The following is a 21,590-nucleotide window of genomic DNA, read 5'->3' on the forward strand; positions in this document are numbered from 1 at the left end:
CGACCAAGGAACTCGACGATGCCCCCCGCCAGAAACACAAAGACGAGTCGTGCGTCTGTCGCGAGTTCGAGCAAGACGACGTTGGATGCCATCCCACCTGTAGAAGTGCCAGAGAGCATCACACCTGATTACGTGTATACTTCTCGTGAGAGACATGCTCTCAGCGAAGATGAACGAGCTAAGCTCATCCATGAGGTGAGTCCCGATCCACCCACGACAATCCCTGTCACTCGTGAATATCGTTCTCATCAAGTTGTCGTGTGTTTCAACGTGATCGACGAGCTGATTCAACGTGTAACTCTCACTCAGCTGGTCGGGTTCAACCCTAACAAATTGTGCAGCGATATCGCCGAAGCTGCCCGAAGTGAGATCTACACTACTGTTGCAGGTATCGAGGAATGGCTGAGACCGCGCATCAAGACCAAAGAGGACGAGAACGAGTTGAACGTTGTGAGTCGAAGTGACGTGCAAACCCCCAACGGTCCCTACACTTTGTGAAGATGCAATGTCATCCTTTCGGAGACTGGCACAGGCGAGCGGTCGAGAACTGTCACTGATGGAGAGCTGGTACAGGGCTTACATGCACTCGAAACACTACTTGAGTCGCACGTCGACAAGGCTTTCGACAAATTTACAGCGTGGGTTTTACGAAACGCATTCGAGTTTTCACCAGAGTTGGAAGTCGTCTTGGTGAGTCAAGTCTTACACGTCTCCCTTGCGATGGGCAATATTTGCCTGACTAGATTAGCGAGTCGTAGTTGTCGACGAGGAAAGCTGACAAGTCCCTGCACCTTAGCCGTGGCATAAAGGTCTGGATTTCTCACGAGGAGAGTATGTCGCCTCACAACCTCGAGGTCAAGACGGCTTGGATCTGAGTATCGATCAACTTCGTACCAAAGTCGAGCAGGTGAGTATTCATACTCTCATTTCGGATCACGACATCACCATCGTATCCCAAACGTCCCAACTTGCTCCGTGTCATTGATCTGTGTATTGTGCCCCCAGTCACGTCTGCTGTCGCAACGACTCGAAATCGCCGAGAAGAAACTCGATCGAAGGATTGAGATTGCCAAACAACGAAAGGCCGAGGTCGGTTTCGTGAAAGAGGTCATTGACTCCGCAGGATGTGAGTGTGGTGTTCGCCAGGGACCGCATCTGTGGACTTTCTTTGACTGCCAACCAGCTAACTTTCTCCTCATCTGCAGTATCACCACTTCATACCCCGTCTTCTCAGATCCTCCAAACTCTCACTTCCCTTCATACCGCCCTATCGCCTCTCGATACCATGGTCACTACTCTTCCTCCTCAGCCTTCACCAGGGCCTGGTGGTAGCGCTGGTGGATCACATACCAAAGCTTGGGAAATGGGTAGAGCTGCATATCTAAATTGGGCTTTAGGGAAGATGGTACCATCAAACCCTTCTGTCACGATCGGCGGCAGCACCGCGGGGGGCGAAGGTGCTCATGAGGGGAAGATGGAGAGTATCGAGAAAAGTATTGAGGAAGTAGGAGGAGTCGAAGGTGTAGAAGCTGTAGTGAGGAGTCTGACGAATTAATCAGGCATATTGGCGCCTGCTTGAGTCGCAAACACAAAGACGGCACTGAAAACTGTTCTTCAGATGTCGCTTGTATATTTCTCGCCCCGGAGCTTTGTCATGTAGATCTGTAACTAGTTCTTTGATTTCCATTACACCCGTAATGCACGGAACAATTAAAGCGAATGAAGGGATTCAAACGCATGCATAGTCTGTCATGTCGCAACTTTCGCTCCACATACATACAACAACCTCTCGCGGAAAAACAAAACGTTAAAGCATATGAACAACTGGGAAGTGCGGGAAAAGGGTACAACCAATCAAAATATACACATATGAAAACAATAAACGTATCAACTTTTTCCAAGTCAGGACCGACCAGGTCTCTAGAAGGGGGTGAGGAGAGGCGAAGGGGTTGGGATCAATCGGCATATTGCATCAGACCTGCGATCGTACTGACGCTCCCGAGAGCGACACCGAAGGCGACGAGACCAACGGTGGCACCGTTGAAGCCTCTGGCACGCTTGAGAGGTCGTGACCCTTGAACGTAAGGTTCTTCATGAGGCGCAGGCATGTTTAGACCGAATTCTTCGGGAAGAGATCGCTTGCGATTGGAAGCAGCGGCGGGGGGAGCATTGTTCGAAGCGGAGATCGAGGAGCTGATTTTGGGGTGAGTCGCGACAGATGCACAGCCAACTGATCCAGCTTGATAGCCTAGAAACGGTATTAGCTCATGTCGTTGATCGTTTACAAGCATGAGCGCTCACAATCATACTCATCATTGCCTGATGCGTTCTCACAAGTGACTGGGGCCTGCCAGGTGATGCCGCCTCCGGCATTGTCGTTCCAGTGCTGGTGGTTATCGCCGTTTCCTACAGGAGAGATCAGTAGGTTTACGAAGACGCGTATAAAAAACCCTCACCGAACATGCTCTGACCTTCAAAACAGGGTGTTTGGACCGCTGTATCGGCGTTCACGGCGGGATCGCTGGAGGCAGCGATGGAGGTAGAGAACATTGGCAATTGAGATGCGCCAGAAGATGGACTCACATCCGCCAGAGCTGGCGAAGCGGTAGCAGTGTTGCGCACGGAGAGACGGGGTTGGGTGGCGAAAGTAGTCTGCTGCTCGGATGCCTTGTTCTCTCGCACGAACACCGTAGCTATACTCGAATACTTGGCTTCGCTGTCAAGGGTGTCAATGTGCTTCCCTCGGCGCGACAAGGCTTCGACATCAGCGACTAGGTCTCGGCAGGACTCGCGATCGCTTTCTTCCTGACTGTCCTCGGAGCTTTCAGAGTCGCTGTTCTGGTCGAGCTTGAGCCCGTTCGCCTCCGAAACGATAGCTGCTTTTGACTTGAACTTCTTCATCACCTGCGCAGTGTTCGCATTCGACTCCAACTGCTTCAGCTCCTCCGCATGACGAGCTTTGTAATGTTCGAGCTCGGCCTCCAAGGCTTTGATCTTCTTCGCGTTGCTATTGAACATCCGAAGGCGCGTTCGGACTTCTGGGTCGCGTTGCCAATCACTGTCATCCTCAATGTCGTCGACACTGTTCGCATGGGTGTCGTCGTGAAGCATGAGATTCTTCTGCTCCTGCCCGAGGGGTTGAACAGCGTTTTCTGGACCGGTGTCAGTCCTGATTTCTGGCTCGTGTACCCCAACGGCCGACCTGGCTTGATCTTCGTCGAGCTCATCCGGATCGTCATAGTCTTGGTCTTTCTCGTCGTCCTCATCATCAAGCTCCATCTCCAAAAAGGTGAGCTGAGGATGATTGTGACCAACTGTGTCATCGTCGAAATCGCTGTTGTGGTCTTCGGTATCAGAAACAGGCTCGTCTTCGTCATCATCTTGGTCACACTCGGATTCCTCCTCATCTTCATCGTCGTTGTACGTGTACCAGATGCCGAGTCCTGCTGCTGGTGATCCATCGCGGTGAGCTTCAGCCGCTTCCGCTTCAGATTGCTCAGGAAGGAGCTCTTCTCTCGTGAGATTAGACAGTGGCTGACCCTGAACTTGCGACTTGAGGTCTTCGATGGTCACGGCCACAGCAGAAACAGGCGCTTGTTCGCTTACGCCAGTGACATTGTCGTCAGAAACGTCTGTGAGACCATTTTTGTTGACCTCATGATCGACGTCGGCGTCGAGGTCCTTTAGGTCGAATATGTCCGGTTGCCTACGTGACGCATAATCGGGCTTGCAAGTGCTGAGGATCTCCGGTCCTTCATCGTCATAATCAAGATCCGTCATAGAGTCGTCTTGGAGCTGACGCTCCGCGCTCGAGGCTCGAGGGTATTCCGAATCGTCTGATTCGTCGTAAAGAACGGTATCAGAGATACCCACCTTGTTCATCTTTGGGCCGTCAACTGCCAAAGGCTGCGTCTGGAAATGATCGTTCAGGACTTCGCGTGAGAGTGATCGAACGTCGTCGACCTCATCGGACAAAGAGAAGACTGCTTTATGATCGCGGTGCTCGCTCTGAACATCACCGTTCTCACAGCGAAGCGAGTCGTAGCTCTTGACGTCGTCGTCTTCGACTTTGACAGAGTGATAGTAGTTTCCACCTAGAACATTGTGAGGGATTTCGAGCTGTTCAGATCGATCGATCATGCATTTGACCTTATGTATGTCGATTTCCCTCATTTCTTCTTCCTTGAAAGTAGCCGATTTCTCGATGAGGCGTCGAAGGACCGGAGCGTTGCTTGGACTCGCGAATTTGCCGGCAGCATTGTCGGGCTTCAACTTGCCGAGGAGCTTTCTATCACCGAGAGCAGCACTTCCCGAACCAAATTCTGGGTAGCGGAAAGTGACCTTGAACCAGACGGGTTTATAATTCATCGAAGCGGACTTGATCTCCTTTCCGAGTTGAATCTCGTCGTTGTGCAGGACTTGCACTGGAGAGTTAGCCTTGAGGTTGATGGCGGTAGAGGCAGACTGGATGGTCGTGCCATGAGACGAGTTAAGATCAGTAATGTACACATGACCGTTCGGGGTTACAGTGCACTGCGCATGCGAGCGCGAGACAACGGGGCAATCGAACTCCTGAAGGCTCCTAATCAGCATTGTGTTCTCGTGACGAGAAGGATGAGACTCTGATACTCACCTTTCGGGTGATCTGAAACACAGAGCGAGCAGAGCTACTCTTCCTTCCCAGGATTATGCCTCCAGGGGTCAGAGCGCTGAAGCTTTTCGCCTGCTTGTTCTTCCCAGGCCAAGCTGGAAGAGTGTACAGCTCAGAGAGGCTGAAGTATGTGGTGTCTGCACCTGTAGCATCGCCAGTGCGGGTGAGGCGTATGAACCAGTCTGAGTATGGATCCAGTCAGCTCAGCATCACGACGTGGGGTGAGTCGACTCCTTCAGCAGGGTCTGAGCGGGAAACCCAAATGGGAGTCAAGAGGGCTGATAGATGTCTGCTAACAGCCCATAGACGAATCGCATGCCTGACCAGCATGGTCTGAAGTCGTACAGTACATGGAACGCCAAGGATTGACATAGTGGCCAGGAAGTGAGAAGAAATCAGCGTGCACTCACCAGCAGGAAACGAGTTCCCACGCGCGTCCATGTCAACTGATTGATTGCGCAGTGGGTGGCAACCCCTAGACTCTGCTTGACGAAGAAAGGTGAGAGGAAGTGAAGGTATGTAAGAGTACCCAGAGTTACCACCGCTTGAAATGAAATCAAGAAGTGCTCGAAATGGATGACAGGTGAGTTGAACGGTCGATGAAGAAGAGAAAGGAGGATGAACCACGTCAAGACGAGGTTAGAATACATGCTCTCAGTCGTCAGAGATGGACCTTTGTCCCGGATACCGCAGACTGTAACCGGTCCCCGCCCTTAGTCATATCTCAGGGAATGTGGCACTATGCATGTACATCGACCCTGCACACCTGCAGGCTGAAAACCCCCCTTTGGCCTCTGATACAAATCGAATCAACCTGTGTTTGCCCAGCTCGTAACCCCTCTTGATATCATGATAAGGCTGCCATTCACGCTACATGCGTAGGAAGATCTACTAGACTTCCGGCATCACCGCTGGTCCGCTCACTGAACCTCTATCACTTCCTCCTCCCGGGAATGTAAAGTCCCTAAACAGCTCTCCGTACTGATCTGTTGACGGGTCGTAGGGTTGTCCGAAGACGCCTGGTAGTTCGTGGGGTCGTGGAGGTGGATATCGTTGAAAATTTTGTGAGTCACCTGCAGTCGCAGAAGGATCAGCCTTGCTCCCATCATTTGACATCAGGCCGACACAAGCGCGTGCTGAGGGTCAAAGGACCTCTGATGCTGCGAAAGAAGGCGACTCGGAACGATTCCACTCACCCATACTCGCAACACGGGGCACTATTGGTGCTCCAATTTCTTTCCTTTCCAGACTTCTCCAATCCACACCAGCGAACCAAGCGTGCGTCATCACATCTCTGGCGCCACCTCTCAAGTTGCCTAGCCTTTTACTTCTATCCGCCGTCAATAATCCTCGGATCAAGTCCTTGGCATAAGGATCGATATGGCTCGGGAAAGCCACGTCTCCTCTCAATATTTTCTCGTAGATTCCCAAAGGATGATCGTCGAAGAAAGGTGGATATCCCGCCAACATTTCAAACGCCAAGATACCCAATGCCCACCAATCTACCGCTTTGCCATGTCCTTGCGATAAGACGATCTCCGGGGCGAGGTATTCAGGAGTTCCACATAGAGTGAATGTTCGATCTTCAACAACTTTGGCGAAACCAAAGTCCGCTATTCGCAGGTAACCATGTCGATCCAGCAACAGGTTTTCGGGCTTGAGATCGCGATAGATGATGTTGTGCGAATGTAAGTATTCGATAGCGAGGACAATTGATGCGAGGTAAAATCGTGTAACGTCCGCTGAGAATCGACCAGCACGACGGAGATGGGAAAACAATTCCCCGCCAGGGATATACGACAGTAACATGTAGACATTCAGTTGATCTTGATATGTTGAGTATAGTTCGACGACGAATGGATGTCTCACTCGTTCGAGGATCATCCGCTCAGAGTTAATGTGTTCAACCTGTTTCAGTCGTACAATTTCTGATTTGCGAAGTACTTTCATAGCGAAATGAGGCAATTGATTGTCCGAGTGTTGTGTAGACGCAGGTGACGGAGAGAGGGGGTCGAGTGACTGGAAGAGGTGCGGAAATATGGGATGATACGGCGTCGGTCGATAAGAGGGGCGTTGTCTGACCAGGAGTACACGGCCAAATGTGCCCGTACCAAGGGTCTCTACAATCTCCCAATCATCCAACCTGACCTTGCTATGCGTGGGTTGGCGAGTGTAGTAGCGGTTGGAAGAATGAGAGTATTGCGATTGGGAGGTGTAGGAGGAGTTTTCGACCATTCCATCCATCGAACTCCACGCAGCGCTAGATGCGGTCGAAGCAGTGTCCCAGGGTGTAGCGAGAGGTGGGGTGGAGACAAGTGAAGCAGGAGGAGAGATGGGCATGGCTTGGTTTGGTGGATGCGCTGCGATCACATCTCGCTTTCTCAGCATATGATACACGGGTGCCGAAATATCACAACTCACCAGCCTGTTGACTGCCTTCGCCTCGCTTCCCACTTTGCTCGCCCATACTGACTGTCTGCCTGGTCCCTTGCATTACAGCATTCGTTCTGGATCCAGAGCCAGATGGACCTGGTGATGGTTGATATTGCTGCATCATGGCTATGTAGCCCGGCGATGTCGTCGGCGTTGATGCTTGTGGGACAGGAGGAGCATGGGAAGAGACCGTGGCTGTAGGCTTGTACATCTGTCTCTCGTGCGGCAGAAGGAGTGACATAGGATCGAGCTTGAACTTCTTCGATTTGGTCTCATTGTCGAGACTGGCAGGAGCTGAGGTAGAGGAAGGACCCGGTGCGGATGAGGTGGAAGGCAAAGGGGTTCCCCGATCGACGTCCATAGCGAGCGGTGTGAACTATGGAGCCGGAGAACGAGGACGATTGATGTATCTCGAAGCCGAACGACCCCCGAAGTTTGCAATGACCGTGGTATGTGACCGATAAGGCAGGCGTAGCGCTGACTGTGTCGCAGGCAAGGAGACCAGTCGTATCGAACGGAGAGAAAGATGTCGGCTGCACTCCGTGTGACTAACAGAGAAAGTTGTGGAGTTGAAGGGAAAGAGATATTTCTGGGCTATAAGTGTCGCAATGCTCCCTGTATCCTGCGCCAACAAAATCAATCCATAAAAGCTCGGATGTTTGATAGCTTTCGACGGATGACTTGATAAGCTACAACGACAATTTCGACGGACGGACGATTATTGATGACGTTTTCTTGCGGTTTGGCAGAAGGGGAACGAGAGGGGTCCCACCTGGTACCGTTGTGTGTTTTGGTAAGCGTGGTTGACTTTATGTGTCGCTCGACTTCATGACCATCATCACTTTCTACTTGAGTCCGGAGATGTTAAACAAAGTGTAGAATCTCAGTGATGAGCGGATGTCGCTGAACAAGATATATCTGTGTACATGGAGTAATTTTGTGTACTGTTTGGTTTTGGGATCTCGGTGAGCGGACGAAACCAGTTAGTCTACTACTCTCCATGTACTAACGAAAGAAAGGTGGCGTGCCTTTTCATTTTCAATCATGATTTCAACCACCACACTTGTCCGGCAAACTCCTGAATCTTGACAATCGCATGATCCAATCCTCCCATCCTACATAGCAGTGGTATTAGTAGTAGTGCTTGGCGAGGGTCCGGGACCAAAAGGCAAAGGCTTGGGAGCTACCGTACAAAGTACCACTACTGCATACCTACCAAACGATCACATACCGATAGATCTGTTTTCGCCATGAACGGAAAAACATACGGCATGACATGGATTAGGGGATGATGGACACGGGGTTTCAGGGAAAATGGAAACTGGATTTGACAGTGTGCTAGGCGGATCGGACGGAAGGTCGAGCGTGGACATCCCATATGAGGTGGCCAAGACAGCAACCAAGATGCATGGATTGACACTGTCAGTCTTGAGTGTACCACCCGTCAAGCTAAGACGAGCAGAGTAGCGCAAAACAGTGTACGAGTCCTGTGCAGGTCAGATGAGCGAGCCTGACTTCGCCACAGACCATGACCGTGCCAGTGTATGCGAACATCGATATGCTCTGCCTGGGCTCGATACGATGCTGAGATAAGAACCTGGTTCACGAGAGCAGCGATTGGTCCAAGACGCGTTCTCATTACTGTAGAAACAAGCTGGAAGACAGACGCGATCTGTGACGTTGCGGTGTCTATGGTTGCGCTCTACGGTGCTTAAAATTCCGTTTCTTCACATGTTTAGCTTAGTCATTCATCATATGAATAGCGATAGCCGCATGACTGTGGCGTTAGTATCTCAACATTGGAAGCGCTCATCAGTGATCGACGGTAGAGCACCCCCTCCATACCGGGAGCCCCTTACCCACAAACTAATGGAACGACGGGAAGCAGAATATGAGGGGATGTGACGTCGGTGTTTGCCGACTCTGCCAGGTTGTTGCGTTCAGTGTTGTTCCCCCTTCCTGACGTCATTTGGTAAATTACATCTGACGCTGCCATGCTCCGGTTCATTGACCCGAAAAGCCTTTCTTTCCCCGGTATCGACTCACTCTGAACGCTGCCAGCTCATCTATCCTCCTGCTGCTGCTCCTCTTGTTGTCATCATCTCACTACATACCCATCCACTCATCTCATCCTGACCATCAAATACAGCCCAAGATGAGTTTCTTACCTGGCGGCAACACTGTCCCCTTCTCCTACTCCACACTCACCGGTGCCACCGCTCAGACATCGGGTTTCGCCCAAGCAGCTGCACCTGCTCCCGGCGATGGTCAAGTTTCAGGCAACCACATCGGTGTCCCCCCCGGTGGTGGACTCGCTTCTTCCCCCAACGTTCCCAGACCCGGTACAAGCATCGACCCAGCCACCGGTAAACCTCATACTGCCGGTCTGACTCGAGCCGAACTCGAAGCGAAGAAAGCCGCCGCCGCCGGAGTTGCGGCTTTCGGTGGTGGCGGAGGACTTGGTTCGTCACCTAATGTCCCTGCGCCTGGTACTTCGATCAATCCAGAGACCGGCCTGCCCCATACCGCCGGATTGACTCGTGCCGAGTTGGAACAGATCAAAGCGAAAGGTGCTGATTTACTCGATCCGACACCGTTGAATGTCCAGGCAAGACGAGGCAGCGATGTGAAGAGTGACGACATAGGCACCGCTGCGACTGGAGGGAGGAGGTTGAGTGATTTGAGCGGCAGAGAGCAGGCCGCGCTGCAGTTGTCAGGTGCTGCCGGTCTTGCTCCCGTCAAGGGCAAGGATACAGAATCATCTGTGACCCCCACACCCCAGAGCGGTACTAGTGCACCCCCGGCACCAGCAGCCTCGGACAAAACTGCACCGGCTGAAGAACAGAATTACTATCAAACGGCAGGCGAGATGACACCCGGTCTTGAGCTTCCTGGAGGATGGGGACGTGAGTTCAAATCCTTTACATCGTCGATAGAACTTCGCATCATGAGGGGATATACTGATGTAAAGTTGTAGCTGTAAAGACCACCGGATTCCCTGGATCAGGTCCTGATGCTCCCACCTCTCTGTACGAGGATGTTGCTCAAGGTCTCGACAAGGTTGGCCGAGCGGCATTCGCTTCCATCCCCTCACCTATCAAAGATGCCTTTTCTTCGTCATCGACCGATACTACCAAATCCGTTCCCACTCCAGCCAATGCCCCTGCCCCCCGAAGTCCAACTCTTTCAGCTGGTTCACCTGGTGGAAGAAGAGCTTCAGCCGCCGCTATCTTCGATCAGGCCAAAGAACAGGCCAACAAGGTCTTAGCAGATGTACAAGGAACCCTTCAGAACACTCAACGTGAGTCCCCCTTGACCCATCTGCTCGAACATCACTGACCATGAATCTTTCTGATCCAGGACGTGCTTCTGCCAACCTTGGAAATGCATCTCCGTTGTTGCAGCAGGTCAGGAACTTCGTCGGTGAAGCGCTCAATACAGCACCCGCTGGTTCCGCTTCTTTGGGATTCGTGGGCACCCATCCGGGCGCCCCACCCCTGGGCAGTGAGCGGAGATCGGTTCAGAGCATTTGGGTACAATCCTGACTCGAAACTTGACAGTTGCTCCTCGATTTTCGTTTCCTTCTCAAGAGCCGGCAGGCGCTCGCCCAGGAGAACATACTTCTGGTGTTGGTGCTTTGCCCGGACCATCCACCGAGTCTGGCGTTGCCGTCCTTCCAGAAGAGAAGAGTAAGCGCACTGTTGCAGATTCGATGCAGCGCTGAGCTGACGTTTTTTTTTTTGCAGAGGCGCAACAAACTCTTCCTTCACAGGAGAATCAGGGTGTTCTACCTGGTGAAACATCTGGAGGTATCGGTGCACTTCCTGGGAAGCATGGGGAGACGGGTGTCGCTGAGCTTCCCGACGAGAAGAGTTAGTTTGTTCAATTCTGTGACGAGTCTTGAAATATTGATTAACGATCGTTTCAGCTACTCGCCCTTACAGTGATTCCAATCCCATCTCTGGCAGTAGCGGGAGTGCTGGACCTTCGGGCTCTAGGGAATTCACGCCTGGCTTTGGAGAGACCACCACAGCCGCACCCGCCGATCACAACGTTTCTGGCCTCACCACAACAGAGGTGCCCCACATCAGAGAACAGGCGGCAACTCCCCTCGTTGAGGAGGCACCGGATCTCACCACAGCTCAACCCAATGTTAAAGAGTCTTCGGGCTTGATCACATCCACCGTCCCGGACGTTCATGCTGAAGTCTCTACTACTGCTATCACTGAACTTGAGTCCGAACCCGCTTCAGCTCCTACTTTGTCTTCTGCTCAACAACATACCTCTGCGCCGACTTCGGCGTTCGACACCGAAACAGTTCCTGCCCCTACTTCTTCGTTTGTCGCTCGCTCGGAGGAAAGGCCTGACGGGGCTGGCTTCGCACACCCAGTCAGTGGTGGCCAGGAACCATCTTCTTCAGCTGTGCCCGTTCATGCGGAGGACCAGCCCGTCACTTCATCCACCACATCTACGAAATCTCTCGGCACTAGCTATGGTGGTCTCGCTCCTGCCCTGCCTGCAACCGTCCTTGGTCTTGGAGCTGCTCGGGGTGCTACAGATCTTGAGACAGCTCCCGTAGCTTCCGACACCGCAAGCACACCAGCATCGGCTGATTCTGCCCCTATTGTCGACTCTTCTTCTACCACTACAGACCACGAGAGTTCCCCACTTGCTACTGTTCCGGAGACTGCTTCCGCTACGACAATCACCGAAGCAAAGCCATCCACGTTGTCTCCTGGCTCTCAAGTTCCCGAAACACGACACGCCAATGACCGTACCACTTCCACTGCATCTGTCACTGCTATCCGACATGGACACGAAGGAACCGGATTCCGAGGTTCGCCTCTCGTCGAAGAGTCGAACCTCTCTAGTTCTGGATCGGTGTCAGACGGTCAGAGATCTACCACTGCCGGAACTGGCTCGAGTCACACCACATCTTTGACACCAGGTAAAGAACACGAGGGGATCGGTCACCCTGCTACCCGAGCAGTCGAGGGCGCTACGCGTGAACCTGGATCGTATCCCACTCCCGAACATGCGAGAGACCCGTCTGCTGCGTCTGCACTTCATGAAGACTCTGCAACTCACGGACACACCACTGATCACCACTCAGGTCTCTTGGCTGATGAGCGCGCACGAGCCAAAGAACTCATCAACGAGCCCGCGCATCCCATTCACACCGAAGCTGGGGAAGACGTTCCACCATTGACCAACAAGGCTCATCCCGCACTTGACGAGCACTTGGCACACAACACAAGCGATAAGCACACTCCCCTCCACGACCACCTGCAAGATCCCGCTCCTCATCACACCTCAGTCCTGTCTACCCCTTCGAAGCCTGCCACGCCTTCCACCCCTCCTCAATCCCCTGTTGCGACCACCAACGGTCGTTCGTCTGTTGTCGGCTCCAGTAGCCCTACCACTCCCAAGGCTAGCGTGGAGAGCGGTCATCGACGTACAGATTCTGGTGCGAGTGGCGAGAAGAAGAAGAAACATGGATTTATGAGTAAGATCAAAGAGAAGCTGTCGAAGTAAGCGATTGATGCTATGAGATAGCAGTGCATGACTTAGCAAAGGCTGGCAGATTGGTCCGAAGACAGATCAAGCTGAGAGTACGATTGCGACCCCGTAGTTCAAGTAATAATGTTAGCTAGTGAACCAAATACCATGTTTGATGAATGAATGAATGAATGAATGAATGAATGAATGAATGAATGAATGAATGAATGAATGAATGATGAATGATTGCACGAATTAGACGCTTCAAAGTGCATATGTGTAACCGGTCAAGACCGGCCCGAACGGGGCATTGAATTTCCGGCTGGGATGGAAGGGGGACAGGACATAACAAGATGTGAACGCTGCTTCTCGAAGATGTCGCATCTTGGATTTGTCCCGCTGTGCTCTTAGCACTACGTGCAGAGGAGCAGATGCCCTTGCGAAGGAGGATCAACTTCAAGCCACAGAGGCAAGGCTTGTTCTACTAAAATGACCCAAATGATCCGAACCAATCCCGACCCCAAGGCACCCAACGCCCCGTCATTCTTGACCTACAGCCTCATAACCTCCCTCACCTACCTCATTCACATCATCCTTCTCATACTCTACGTCCCTTACCTTCTCCTCCTACATGTCTTCACTGCGCCCCCATTTGAATCGTGGACGTTGGCTCTTCGCTTATCTACGCGGATGACGAAAATGAGAACGTCCTTGATCGCTTGGTGGATCCCTCCCAAGGAATACGACGATTGGACGATATTCCCCCCCGGAGAAGAGTATGTGAAGTCGATGGAGAAGGGTGAGGTGGATATTGAGGTGGTGAAGCTTGCTCCGGTGCCGGATGAGATGAGGATCGGACTGGGAAGGGTGGAGGGTGTGATAGGGGAAGAGAGACCAGGATTCTGGATTGATCCGAGGGGGTCAAGCGCGAGTAAGCGAAGGGAGGAGGCAGAGGAGATAGGCTTGCTTAGCGGGGAGATGAGTGTCGGTGAAAGGGTGATCTTGCACATACATGGAGGGTGAATACGATCGTCTCAGGGAAGTTTAGCCATCAGCTAATAGACCACAAGGACAGGTCATACATCAGAGGCCATCCACTGTGGACCACGTTCCCTTTGGACATCGCCAAGCTGACTGGATCGAGATGTCTTAGTGAGTACTATGGTCGTTTGTTCTACCCTGTTTCTCGAGAGGATACCAACCAGCTCTTTGCGCTCTGAGTCCGGTCGCCTTATCTGAAGCTTGACCCGATATCCTTGCTGACCTATCATCGTCCTTGACTCCAGCCGTGAGCTATCGCAAAACTCTCTCATCCTCTGCCGCCTTTCCCGCACCACTCCTCGATGTCTTCTCAGCCTATATCTACCTCACCCGCACGATCTCCATCCCATCCACCCAGATCATCATCTTGGCCGAATCCGCCGGAGCTCATCTTGCCATCCTCCTCTCTCAATATCTGCGAGATCTCTCCCTCCCTCAACCGGGCTGTTTCGCGCTCTCCTCTCCGTGGTGCGACTTCACCTTGTCTTCACCTTCGTATCGGACCAACGCGGCATATGATCAGCTTTGTCCATTGAGATTGAGAAGGGCAGTCAAGTCAGCTACGAGATGGTATCACCCGAGTTGGTTGGAAAGAGAAGAAGGATTGGCATATTTCAGTCCTGCGAGAGTGAGGGATCCCGAGGTGCATTGGCGATATTTGAAAGAACAAGGGGTGAAGGTTTACATGCAGTACGGGGGACGAGAACTGTTCAGAGACGAGATCGTAACACTGGGAGAAGGGATGAGAAACGCGGGCGTAGATGTGGTCGTCAGAGAAGTGAGTCTGCCCTCGCCCAAGGGTTGACGCGACCGACACGCTGATTCGGTGCTTATGCTAGCATGTCGATGGACTGCACACCGGTGGATTGAGTGTGCCAGATGCGAAGAAGGCATTCCAGAAAGACGTGCTGGAGATGCTACGATGAATGCGCCGAAACTCGAATACTTCCGAGATTATCGGCCTGTCAAAAAGTACTCCGAAGAGGCGATCGAAGTGATGACGAGTGGGGTCGTCAGTTCGCCCCAGTCCGCTAGTGCCAGTTCGTCGGCCAATGAATTGAGGGGAAAGAGCTCGAGAACGGGGCGCAGTTCGATTGGGAGTGGAGGATGTGGTCAGGATCACCATCCAGGTGGAGGTCCTCGTACGGCCGATAGCAGCTGTCTTGAGGGCTTCCGACCCGAGGTATCGATTGCAAGTCGGCACTTTGCCGGCGGTGAGGGCAGTTGAGGGTCGCGCTATTAATACACTGAAACGTTCCTGACTGCAAAATTATTTCGGGAAGAGCCGGTCCATTGGGCGTCTCACCCGCCAAACATACCTGAGATGCTTGTTTGTGCATATTTCAGGCGTAAAGAGAATGCGAAGACAGATTTATCATATGGATCAGGGACAGGCGGAACGGGGGCATCAGCATACGTCGGTTGGTCATCGGATTTTCACGGAATCCTGGAGGAAGGGCGGGGCAGTCAAGCTGGCACCGCACGGGGGTTTGGGGAGAGTCAGGAGGGTCTTCCAGTGGGTCCTATGTGGGGCAGAGACATGGAAAAAGGGGCGCGTTTCTTACTCTTTTCGCCCTTCGTTATCCGTGCATTCGGAGTCGGGAGGGATTACCGGTATGGATATGTACACACACCTGTTAGGAAATAGTCGGGTGGAAAAGGTATATTAAGGATCTTGACAAACAGGACGACAAAGATCTTCTTTCCGACTTCTCTCTCTCACACAAATTTCCATCACCATACTAAACACAATGTCCGAAATACATCCCGAGCCACGCGAGAGCACGGACGAGATCCATAAACCTTTCGATGCTGAGAACGGCAGCAAGCCCATTGATCCGCGTCGGGCCGCGATCGAGAAGCGACTCGTCAGGAAGCTGGACTTGCGTTGTTCGCTCTTTGTCGTCCTTTACATCTTGAGTAAGTTGTACTCTCCATCATCCGCCACGTCGAGATAGAGGCTTACAAAAGCGGTCACAGACTACTTGGATCGAAACAACATCTCGGCTGCTAGGTTGAAAGGCAAGTCGTTTTTTCGCCGCCTTGCAGATAGATAAAAAGAAATATGTAAACTGAACTAACCGTCGCCTTTTTGGTGCCACCAGGTCTCCAAGCCGATCTGAAATTGACCGACACTGAATACTCGACATGTCTTTCCATTCTTTATGTCGGGTACATTCTCATGCAGATCCCCTCGAACATGTTCATGAACAAGATTCCCAGACCCAGTTGGTATATCGGTGGAGCGGTGAGTGCTTCTCGGAGTAGGTGGTGGCAGTGGCTACTTTAGGTACTGTCGAATCCTGGCTAACTCAAGGTCCACCCTTCCACAGATGCTCATCTGGGGAGTCATCTCCACATGCAGTGGAGTCGTGACCTCTTTCGGTGGGATGATCGCTACTCGGTTTATGTTGGGTTTCGTCGAAGCTGCTTTCCTTCCCGGAGCGCTTCTCATTCTTTCCAAGGTGGGTCCGCCACACTCCTCCGTGCGAGTTAGAGTACATTGTCTGACCGCTTCTGCTGTAGTGGTACACTCGTCGAGAACTTACTCTCCGAAACGCCATCCTCTTTGGAGGTAACCTTATCTCCAATGCCTTTGCGGCTCTGGTCGCAGCTGGAGTCTTGAGTAACATGCAAGGGACTTTGGGTCATGCCGCTTGGAGGTGGATGTTCTACAGTAAGTTCGAGCGTTTCCCTCGACTACGAGTGACACCGCTGACAGACATGGCAGTTGAAGGAGCAGCTACCATGCTTGTGGCCGTTCTCGCCATCTTCATCTTACCCGATCTCCCGACCAACACTCGAGGGTTCTCCGAGGAAGAGCGAGAAGTCGCGCAGCTTCGTCTTCTCGAAGATGTCGGTGAAGCCGATGAAGATTCCACCTCGGACGGTGTCTTTGGCGGACTCATGATGGCGGTCAAAGATATCAAGATCTACATCATGATGCTCACGCTCACCGCCTACGTCGTCGGACTTTCCTTCAACGCTTTCTTCCCAACCCTCACCGGAACACTCGGCTTCAGCTACGTTCCTACTTTGCTCATGTCCGCTCCTCCTTGGGTTTTCGCCGTTATCGTCTCCATGATCAATGCGTGGCACGCCGATAGAACACAGGAGAAGGTGAGCATTTCTCCAGCTTGTCGTACTCGGCGGGGCAGCTGGTGGCTGATCATCGTCACTGTCGTCCGCAGTTCTGGCACATTGTCGTTCCAATCTTGTTCGGTATCGTCGGGTTCGTCATCAGTATGGCCACCCTCAACCATGCCGCACGATACGTCGCTCTTTTCCTCCAAGCGCAATCTTACGCTGGATTCATCGTGTTCTACTCATGGATCTCGACATCTTTCCCTCGACCACCTGCGAAACGTGCCGTTGCCTTGGCCATGATCAACGCCTTCTCCCAACTCGGCAACATCGCCGGATCGTACGTGTGGAACCTCAAGGAGAATGGATATCGTAAATCGTACGGTATCGTCCTGGCCATGTTCGGTATCACCCTCGTGGGATGTTTCGTCTTCCGAACGATCCTCATCAACTTGAACAAGAAGCTGGATGCGGGCGAAGCGGCCTGGGAGACCAGACAGGACGTAACGGACAAGGGTCAGAAATTGGAGCATTTCGAGAGACAGGACGAGGCATTGCAAATGAGAAAGGGTTTCAGGTATCTTATCTAGAGATCGTAGCTGTACATATTAGTATCGGAGCTCAAGACAGGTGAAACCTGTACATATGCAAAGGTATCGCGCAAGATATTAGTCCGGCACGATCCGACGAAGGTGGGGTCACTGCACAATGCAAAGCAGAAGCATCAGACGAAATTCTACGGAACTCACGCTTAAACGAAGACCTGGCGACTCCACACCTACGCCGAATCTCGGTAGCGCCACACGGAATCACCTGGGCGGGAGTAATACTATACGTCTGTGGAGGAGTGCTACAACGGCCTTCATGACACACTACCACTTGGTGCTCATGGCAGGGGAGGGATCTGAAGCCATTTGGTAATCTGTGCAAGGATGCTCCAGGATCCAGGCAACATGTGCTTTCAAATGAACTGGTCTCTGAAGTACAGAAGCATTATTACTAAATCTTGTCATCTCACACATAGTTGCTTTTCAAATTCCTTCTCCCACTTGCACAGTCCTCATGCATGTAGACTTTCCGCCTCAGGCAGGACCCCTTGGACCTGATCACTACTTGTTTCTCATCCATCTCCTCTCTCGTGATCCTCTCATGGCATTGTTTGTGGCTGCAGTAAGGAGGGAAGACACGATGGAAGGAGAACACCCCACGCCTATTCATAAACAGACCCATGAGGAATATGCCAATGACTGCACAGACTATGATGGCAATTGCAATGTCTACATGTGGAGTCAAAAGGGTATTGTAAGTTTGGACCAAGTTCATAAGCGGCTGACATTCTACTACTCACATACTCCATAGTGTTTGGAGGAGCTTGATGCAGAACTGCTCGGGGACTCTGACATGACTTCAGTGATGATAATCCAGTCACTCAAACTTGATACAGACTGTCACCTGGTTTGGTCTTATCAGCAGATGCAAGGTGACAGGACATGGTTATATATATACCCATGGAAAAGCCAGAGAGAGTCAAGCAAGGATTGATAGCAAGGAAGCTAGATCAAAGGACACACATCTACTTTTGTCTAGGGGCTCCTTGACTGTGAGATATTCCTCACCGTTTGCAGAAAGGATTCACTCAATTCCTTTCATAGTTCAGACCACAAGCAATGCCCAAATGATCCATTAAGGATGGTGTCATGATTGTATACCAGCAAGGCCAATATTTGACAAAGTTCCCAAAACTTTGACAAACATTCTGTCGTGACGGTGTAGTGCATAGGAGTTGGGAGAAATTAGCTTGATGAAGAGCCTGGTTTTGTTATAGTTGGACAAGGCGTAGACGAATACCATCACAAGAGGATAGAGCGAGGTGCAGACGATTACCATCGTGGGAGAGTTGGGCAAGGCTTGGACACATATGATCGTGGGAGCGTTGGGCAAGGCTTGGACAATGTCATGATGGTCAATGTGGCCTCAGTCAATGAGCCCTATCACACAACGAGACAGTACGATATGAGGAAATGATGATAACAAGGATAACAAGGATAACAAGGATAACAAGGATAGCGAGTATAGCGAGGAACTTAGCACGGATATCTAGAAGGGCTTGTAGCAGTTCTAGATAGACTGAGGTACCACAGTGATATTGTTGAACAATGAGCAAGGTACTGTCACGGGGCTACACCAACCAACGGGGATATCCGTCGTCCAGCTTACAAGACAAACAATGAAAAGCCTACTATCGTTGATGTGCTCCTGACTTGGGACAATATATGCGATGTTGGTGAGACTTGGACTAAATTGTGTTCTAATGTCACAACGGCAATGTAACCGGCCATTAACCACTGAACCACAAAAGGGAACAATCGGAATCTCCAGCCGCACTGGAATTCCGCCGGTTATATAGGCTTGCCGCAAGACATTGGCTGGGTGGTCATGGCCGACATGACATCTAACTTGAGGGTTCTCTGTCGAGAACAGCCAAGTAAGTGTTGGTCAATGTATCAAGGTTATTCAAGATGATGATATTCAATGTTACTATGATAGGACAAAAATCTAGAATCGACAGGGAACTCCTTTCTTGTCATGACGGCCATTCCGCCACGACCACGAATAAGCCATTATTACGTAAACCCTCTTGATATCTTCGACTTCTTCGATATCTTCGAGCACAACTCGATATACTCGCCGAAGACCGAGCTAAAGGGCGCTGCAGGTGAACGATAGAAACAGGAGGAAGTTGATCGATGTTCTACGCATCCTGGTGGATGGGTTAGTGGAGATATATATACATAGTCTTAGTTCTCGTTGTTCTAGTCTTTCTCTAGCGATTTCTCAATTGAAAGTCATACCTAGTACCTTGCTCATCGTTCAACGATATCACTGTGGTACCTCAGTCTATCTAGAACTGCTACAAGCCCTTCTAGATATCCGTGCTAAGTTCCTCGCTATACTTGCTATCCTCGTTATCCTCGTTTCCTCATATCGTACTGTCTCGTTGTGTGATAGGGCTCATTGACTGAGGCCACATTGACCATCGTGACATTTCTCCTTCCACTACATTCATGTATATATCCCTTTCTTCGCACAAGTTTGCCAAACCTTGCATGCGTAACTGTCATGTCGGCCATGACCACCCAGCCAATGTCTCGCGGCAAGCCTATATAACCGGCGGAATTCCAGTGCGGCTGGAGATTCCGATTGTTCCCTTTTGTGGTTCAGTGGTTAATGGCCGATTACATTGCCATTGTGACAGTAACGACATTTTTGCCGGATTTAGAAAGAAACCTTGAGTGGCTGAACGATTGGTGTATTTACCATATGTGGTGAATAGGGTTGATAAGTTTGCCGACATTTCGGTTCCTCCTCCAATGAATGCTGTTTTGTCTGAATGTTTGTCAAACTCCTGGGAACTTTGACGGGGGTTGGCCTTACTGGTATACAATTGTGACACTTGGAAGGGTATTGTATACATGTGGTATCTGTTCAAAGCAATGTTTGTCAAATGCTTATGCACTTGATTACTGCTATTCGCTGTCTTCATCCTCCTCCTCGTATCTCCTATGATCATTTGTTCTGAAGCTATCCTTGGTCTTACTTTCATCCGCATAGCCATCTTCATCGTTTTCTCTCCTCCTGGTACTGGGTTGCAGATCTGCCACCCTCCTTCCAGATCTTGACGCCGGCTTGTCTAGAGAACTAATCTTGTTGTTGTCAACTGACCTCACACCTGCATCTCTGTGCTTCCTGCGAGAGTCCTCAGTCCTCTTGTCACCTCTATCCTTCTGACTGCTTTCTATGTCAACCTCATCCTTGATATCAACATCATCATACCCATCATCATCAGCCTCCGCTTTTTCCTTCTTCAGAGCCCTCCCCTCCTTTTCATCTTGGCACCTCCTACAAGTCCAGCCTTTATCAGGGGCATCGTTCTTGTAATAATCTTTGTCAAGCACATCATGCTTGGTGATGCCTTTCCCACATGTGGAACAGCGTTTCTGATTAAAGGGTGGGAAAGAGAGCCGGTTCTTCTTGTATAGCCAAAAGAGGAGAAGAAGGAGTAAGATCCCAACAATGGCTACAACAACTAATTGTGGTGGGCCATGTCCATGTCAGTGATTCAGAAAGTGTAAATTGCCTTGTGAACAAGTCTGCCCATGGACTTACTCCAAATCACCTTGCCATGCACTTCAATGAATGATTTGACCTTTGAAGCGGCAGAGGATGAAGCGGAAGCGGAGGGAGAGGTCTCGGTAGTTGGACTGGTACCGCTTGTGGCAGAGGTTGAAGCATCTGCGTCAGCGGTGGGCGTTGGATCATCGCGGGGTAGAAGCGCATAGGGTGCCATCGTTGATTGTGCGCCTTCGGGATCAAGAAGGGGGTTGTCCGCTGTGTGGAACCCGATGTACAACGACGATGTATGCTGAACGCTAGTACATTGAACGCAGTGATCCTACAGTCCAACATTGAGATGTGAGGTTCGTTTAGAGTACATGATCCACTGGTGTGGAGATTGCTCTTTCACGAGTTATTCATTGTGCAGTGAAGGGAGTGCAGATCAGGAAAGGAGGACGTTGGGTGAACAACGGATGAAACGATGAAAGGGGACTTGGTTTGACCGTCAAAGGTCCACAAACGTCAAACCTGTCTCGGAGCTCGCACACCATTTACGCACAAGAAGGGTCTCTGTCCTCGTTGTCAGACCTAATCGACCAAACCCCCTCGCCACTGTGCTTGCGCCAGAGACTGCTCAGATCTGCAGCTCCTTTGGCCGTCGATGTATGCCACATCGCTCAGGGCCTGTCTTCAACATTGCGAATCGCGAAGAAACCTCCACGCTCAGACGCGTCTTCGGATCAAGTTTCAACTTATTTCATTCGTC

At 51.2% G+C, this 21,590-nt stretch overlaps 7 protein-coding genes across 7 annotated transcripts; 4 read left to right on the forward strand and 3 right to left on the reverse strand.

Moving 5' to 3' along the window:
* Positions 1 to 18: 18 nt before the first annotated feature.
* On the forward strand, positions 19 to 1,555 carry IAR55_003780 (uncharacterized protein; the record flags this gene model as incomplete). Its single annotated transcript, XM_066946886.1, has 6 exons — positions 19 to 195; positions 310 to 450; positions 574 to 690; positions 797 to 907; positions 1,006 to 1,126; positions 1,206 to 1,555. The coding sequence occupies 6 exons, from the start codon at positions 19 to 21 to the stop codon at positions 1,553 to 1,555; spliced, it is 1,017 nt and encodes a 338-aa protein (XP_066802265.1).
* A 400-nt stretch (positions 1,556 to 1,955) lies between these two features.
* On the reverse strand, positions 1,956 to 5,092 carry IAR55_003781 (uncharacterized protein; the record flags this gene model as incomplete). The annotated part of the gene is made up of 5 exons (XM_066946887.1): positions 1,956 to 2,248; positions 2,302 to 2,406; positions 2,472 to 4,572; positions 4,634 to 4,833; positions 5,062 to 5,092. 5 exons carry the CDS (start codon positions 5,090 to 5,092, stop codon positions 1,956 to 1,958), a joined length of 2,730 nt encoding a protein of 909 aa, XP_066802266.1.
* A 450-nt stretch (positions 5,093 to 5,542) lies between these two features.
* IAR55_003782 (uncharacterized protein) lies at positions 5,543 to 7,445 on the reverse strand (the record flags this gene model as incomplete). Its single annotated transcript, XM_066946888.1, has 3 exons — positions 5,543 to 5,724; positions 5,848 to 7,011; positions 7,073 to 7,445. 3 exons carry the CDS (start codon positions 7,443 to 7,445, stop codon positions 5,543 to 5,545), a joined length of 1,719 nt encoding a protein of 572 aa, XP_066802267.1.
* A 1,794-nt stretch (positions 7,446 to 9,239) lies between these two features.
* IAR55_003783 (uncharacterized protein) lies at positions 9,240 to 12,619 on the forward strand (the record flags this gene model as incomplete). The annotated part of the gene is made up of 6 exons (XM_066946889.1): positions 9,240 to 9,990; positions 10,062 to 10,385; positions 10,445 to 10,588; positions 10,645 to 10,773; positions 10,831 to 10,956; positions 11,013 to 12,619. 6 exons carry the CDS (start codon positions 9,240 to 9,242, stop codon positions 12,617 to 12,619), a joined length of 3,081 nt encoding a protein of 1,026 aa, XP_066802268.1.
* A 453-nt stretch (positions 12,620 to 13,072) lies between these two features.
* On the forward strand, positions 13,073 to 14,550 carry IAR55_003784 (uncharacterized protein; the record flags this gene model as incomplete). The annotated part of the gene is made up of 4 exons (XM_066946890.1): positions 13,073 to 13,602; positions 13,659 to 13,735; positions 13,870 to 14,402; positions 14,464 to 14,550. The coding sequence occupies 4 exons, from the start codon at positions 13,073 to 13,075 to the stop codon at positions 14,548 to 14,550; spliced, it is 1,227 nt and encodes a 408-aa protein (XP_066802269.1).
* Positions 14,551 to 15,375: 825 nt separating this feature from the next.
* On the forward strand, positions 15,376 to 17,298 carry IAR55_003785 (uncharacterized protein; the record flags this gene model as incomplete). The annotated part of the gene is made up of 7 exons (XM_066946891.1): positions 15,376 to 15,544; positions 15,605 to 15,646; positions 15,730 to 15,872; positions 15,958 to 16,089; positions 16,151 to 16,301; positions 16,356 to 16,744; positions 16,816 to 17,298. The coding sequence occupies 7 exons, from the start codon at positions 15,376 to 15,378 to the stop codon at positions 17,296 to 17,298; spliced, it is 1,509 nt and encodes a 502-aa protein (XP_066802270.1).
* Positions 17,299 to 20,235: 2,937 nt separating this feature from the next.
* IAR55_003786 (uncharacterized protein) lies at positions 20,236 to 21,056 on the reverse strand (the record flags this gene model as incomplete). Its single annotated transcript, XM_066946892.1, has 2 exons — positions 20,236 to 20,795; positions 20,876 to 21,056. The coding sequence occupies 2 exons, from the start codon at positions 21,054 to 21,056 to the stop codon at positions 20,236 to 20,238; spliced, it is 741 nt and encodes a 246-aa protein (XP_066802271.1).
* Between the last annotated feature and the right edge of the window lie 534 nt (positions 21,057 to 21,590).

This window comes from Kwoniella newhampshirensis, chromosome 7 (assembly GCF_039105145.1).
Source record: "Kwoniella newhampshirensis strain CBS 13917 chromosome 7, whole genome shotgun sequence".
NCBI lineage: Eukaryota > Fungi > Basidiomycota > Tremellomycetes > Tremellales > Cryptococcaceae > Kwoniella > Kwoniella newhampshirensis.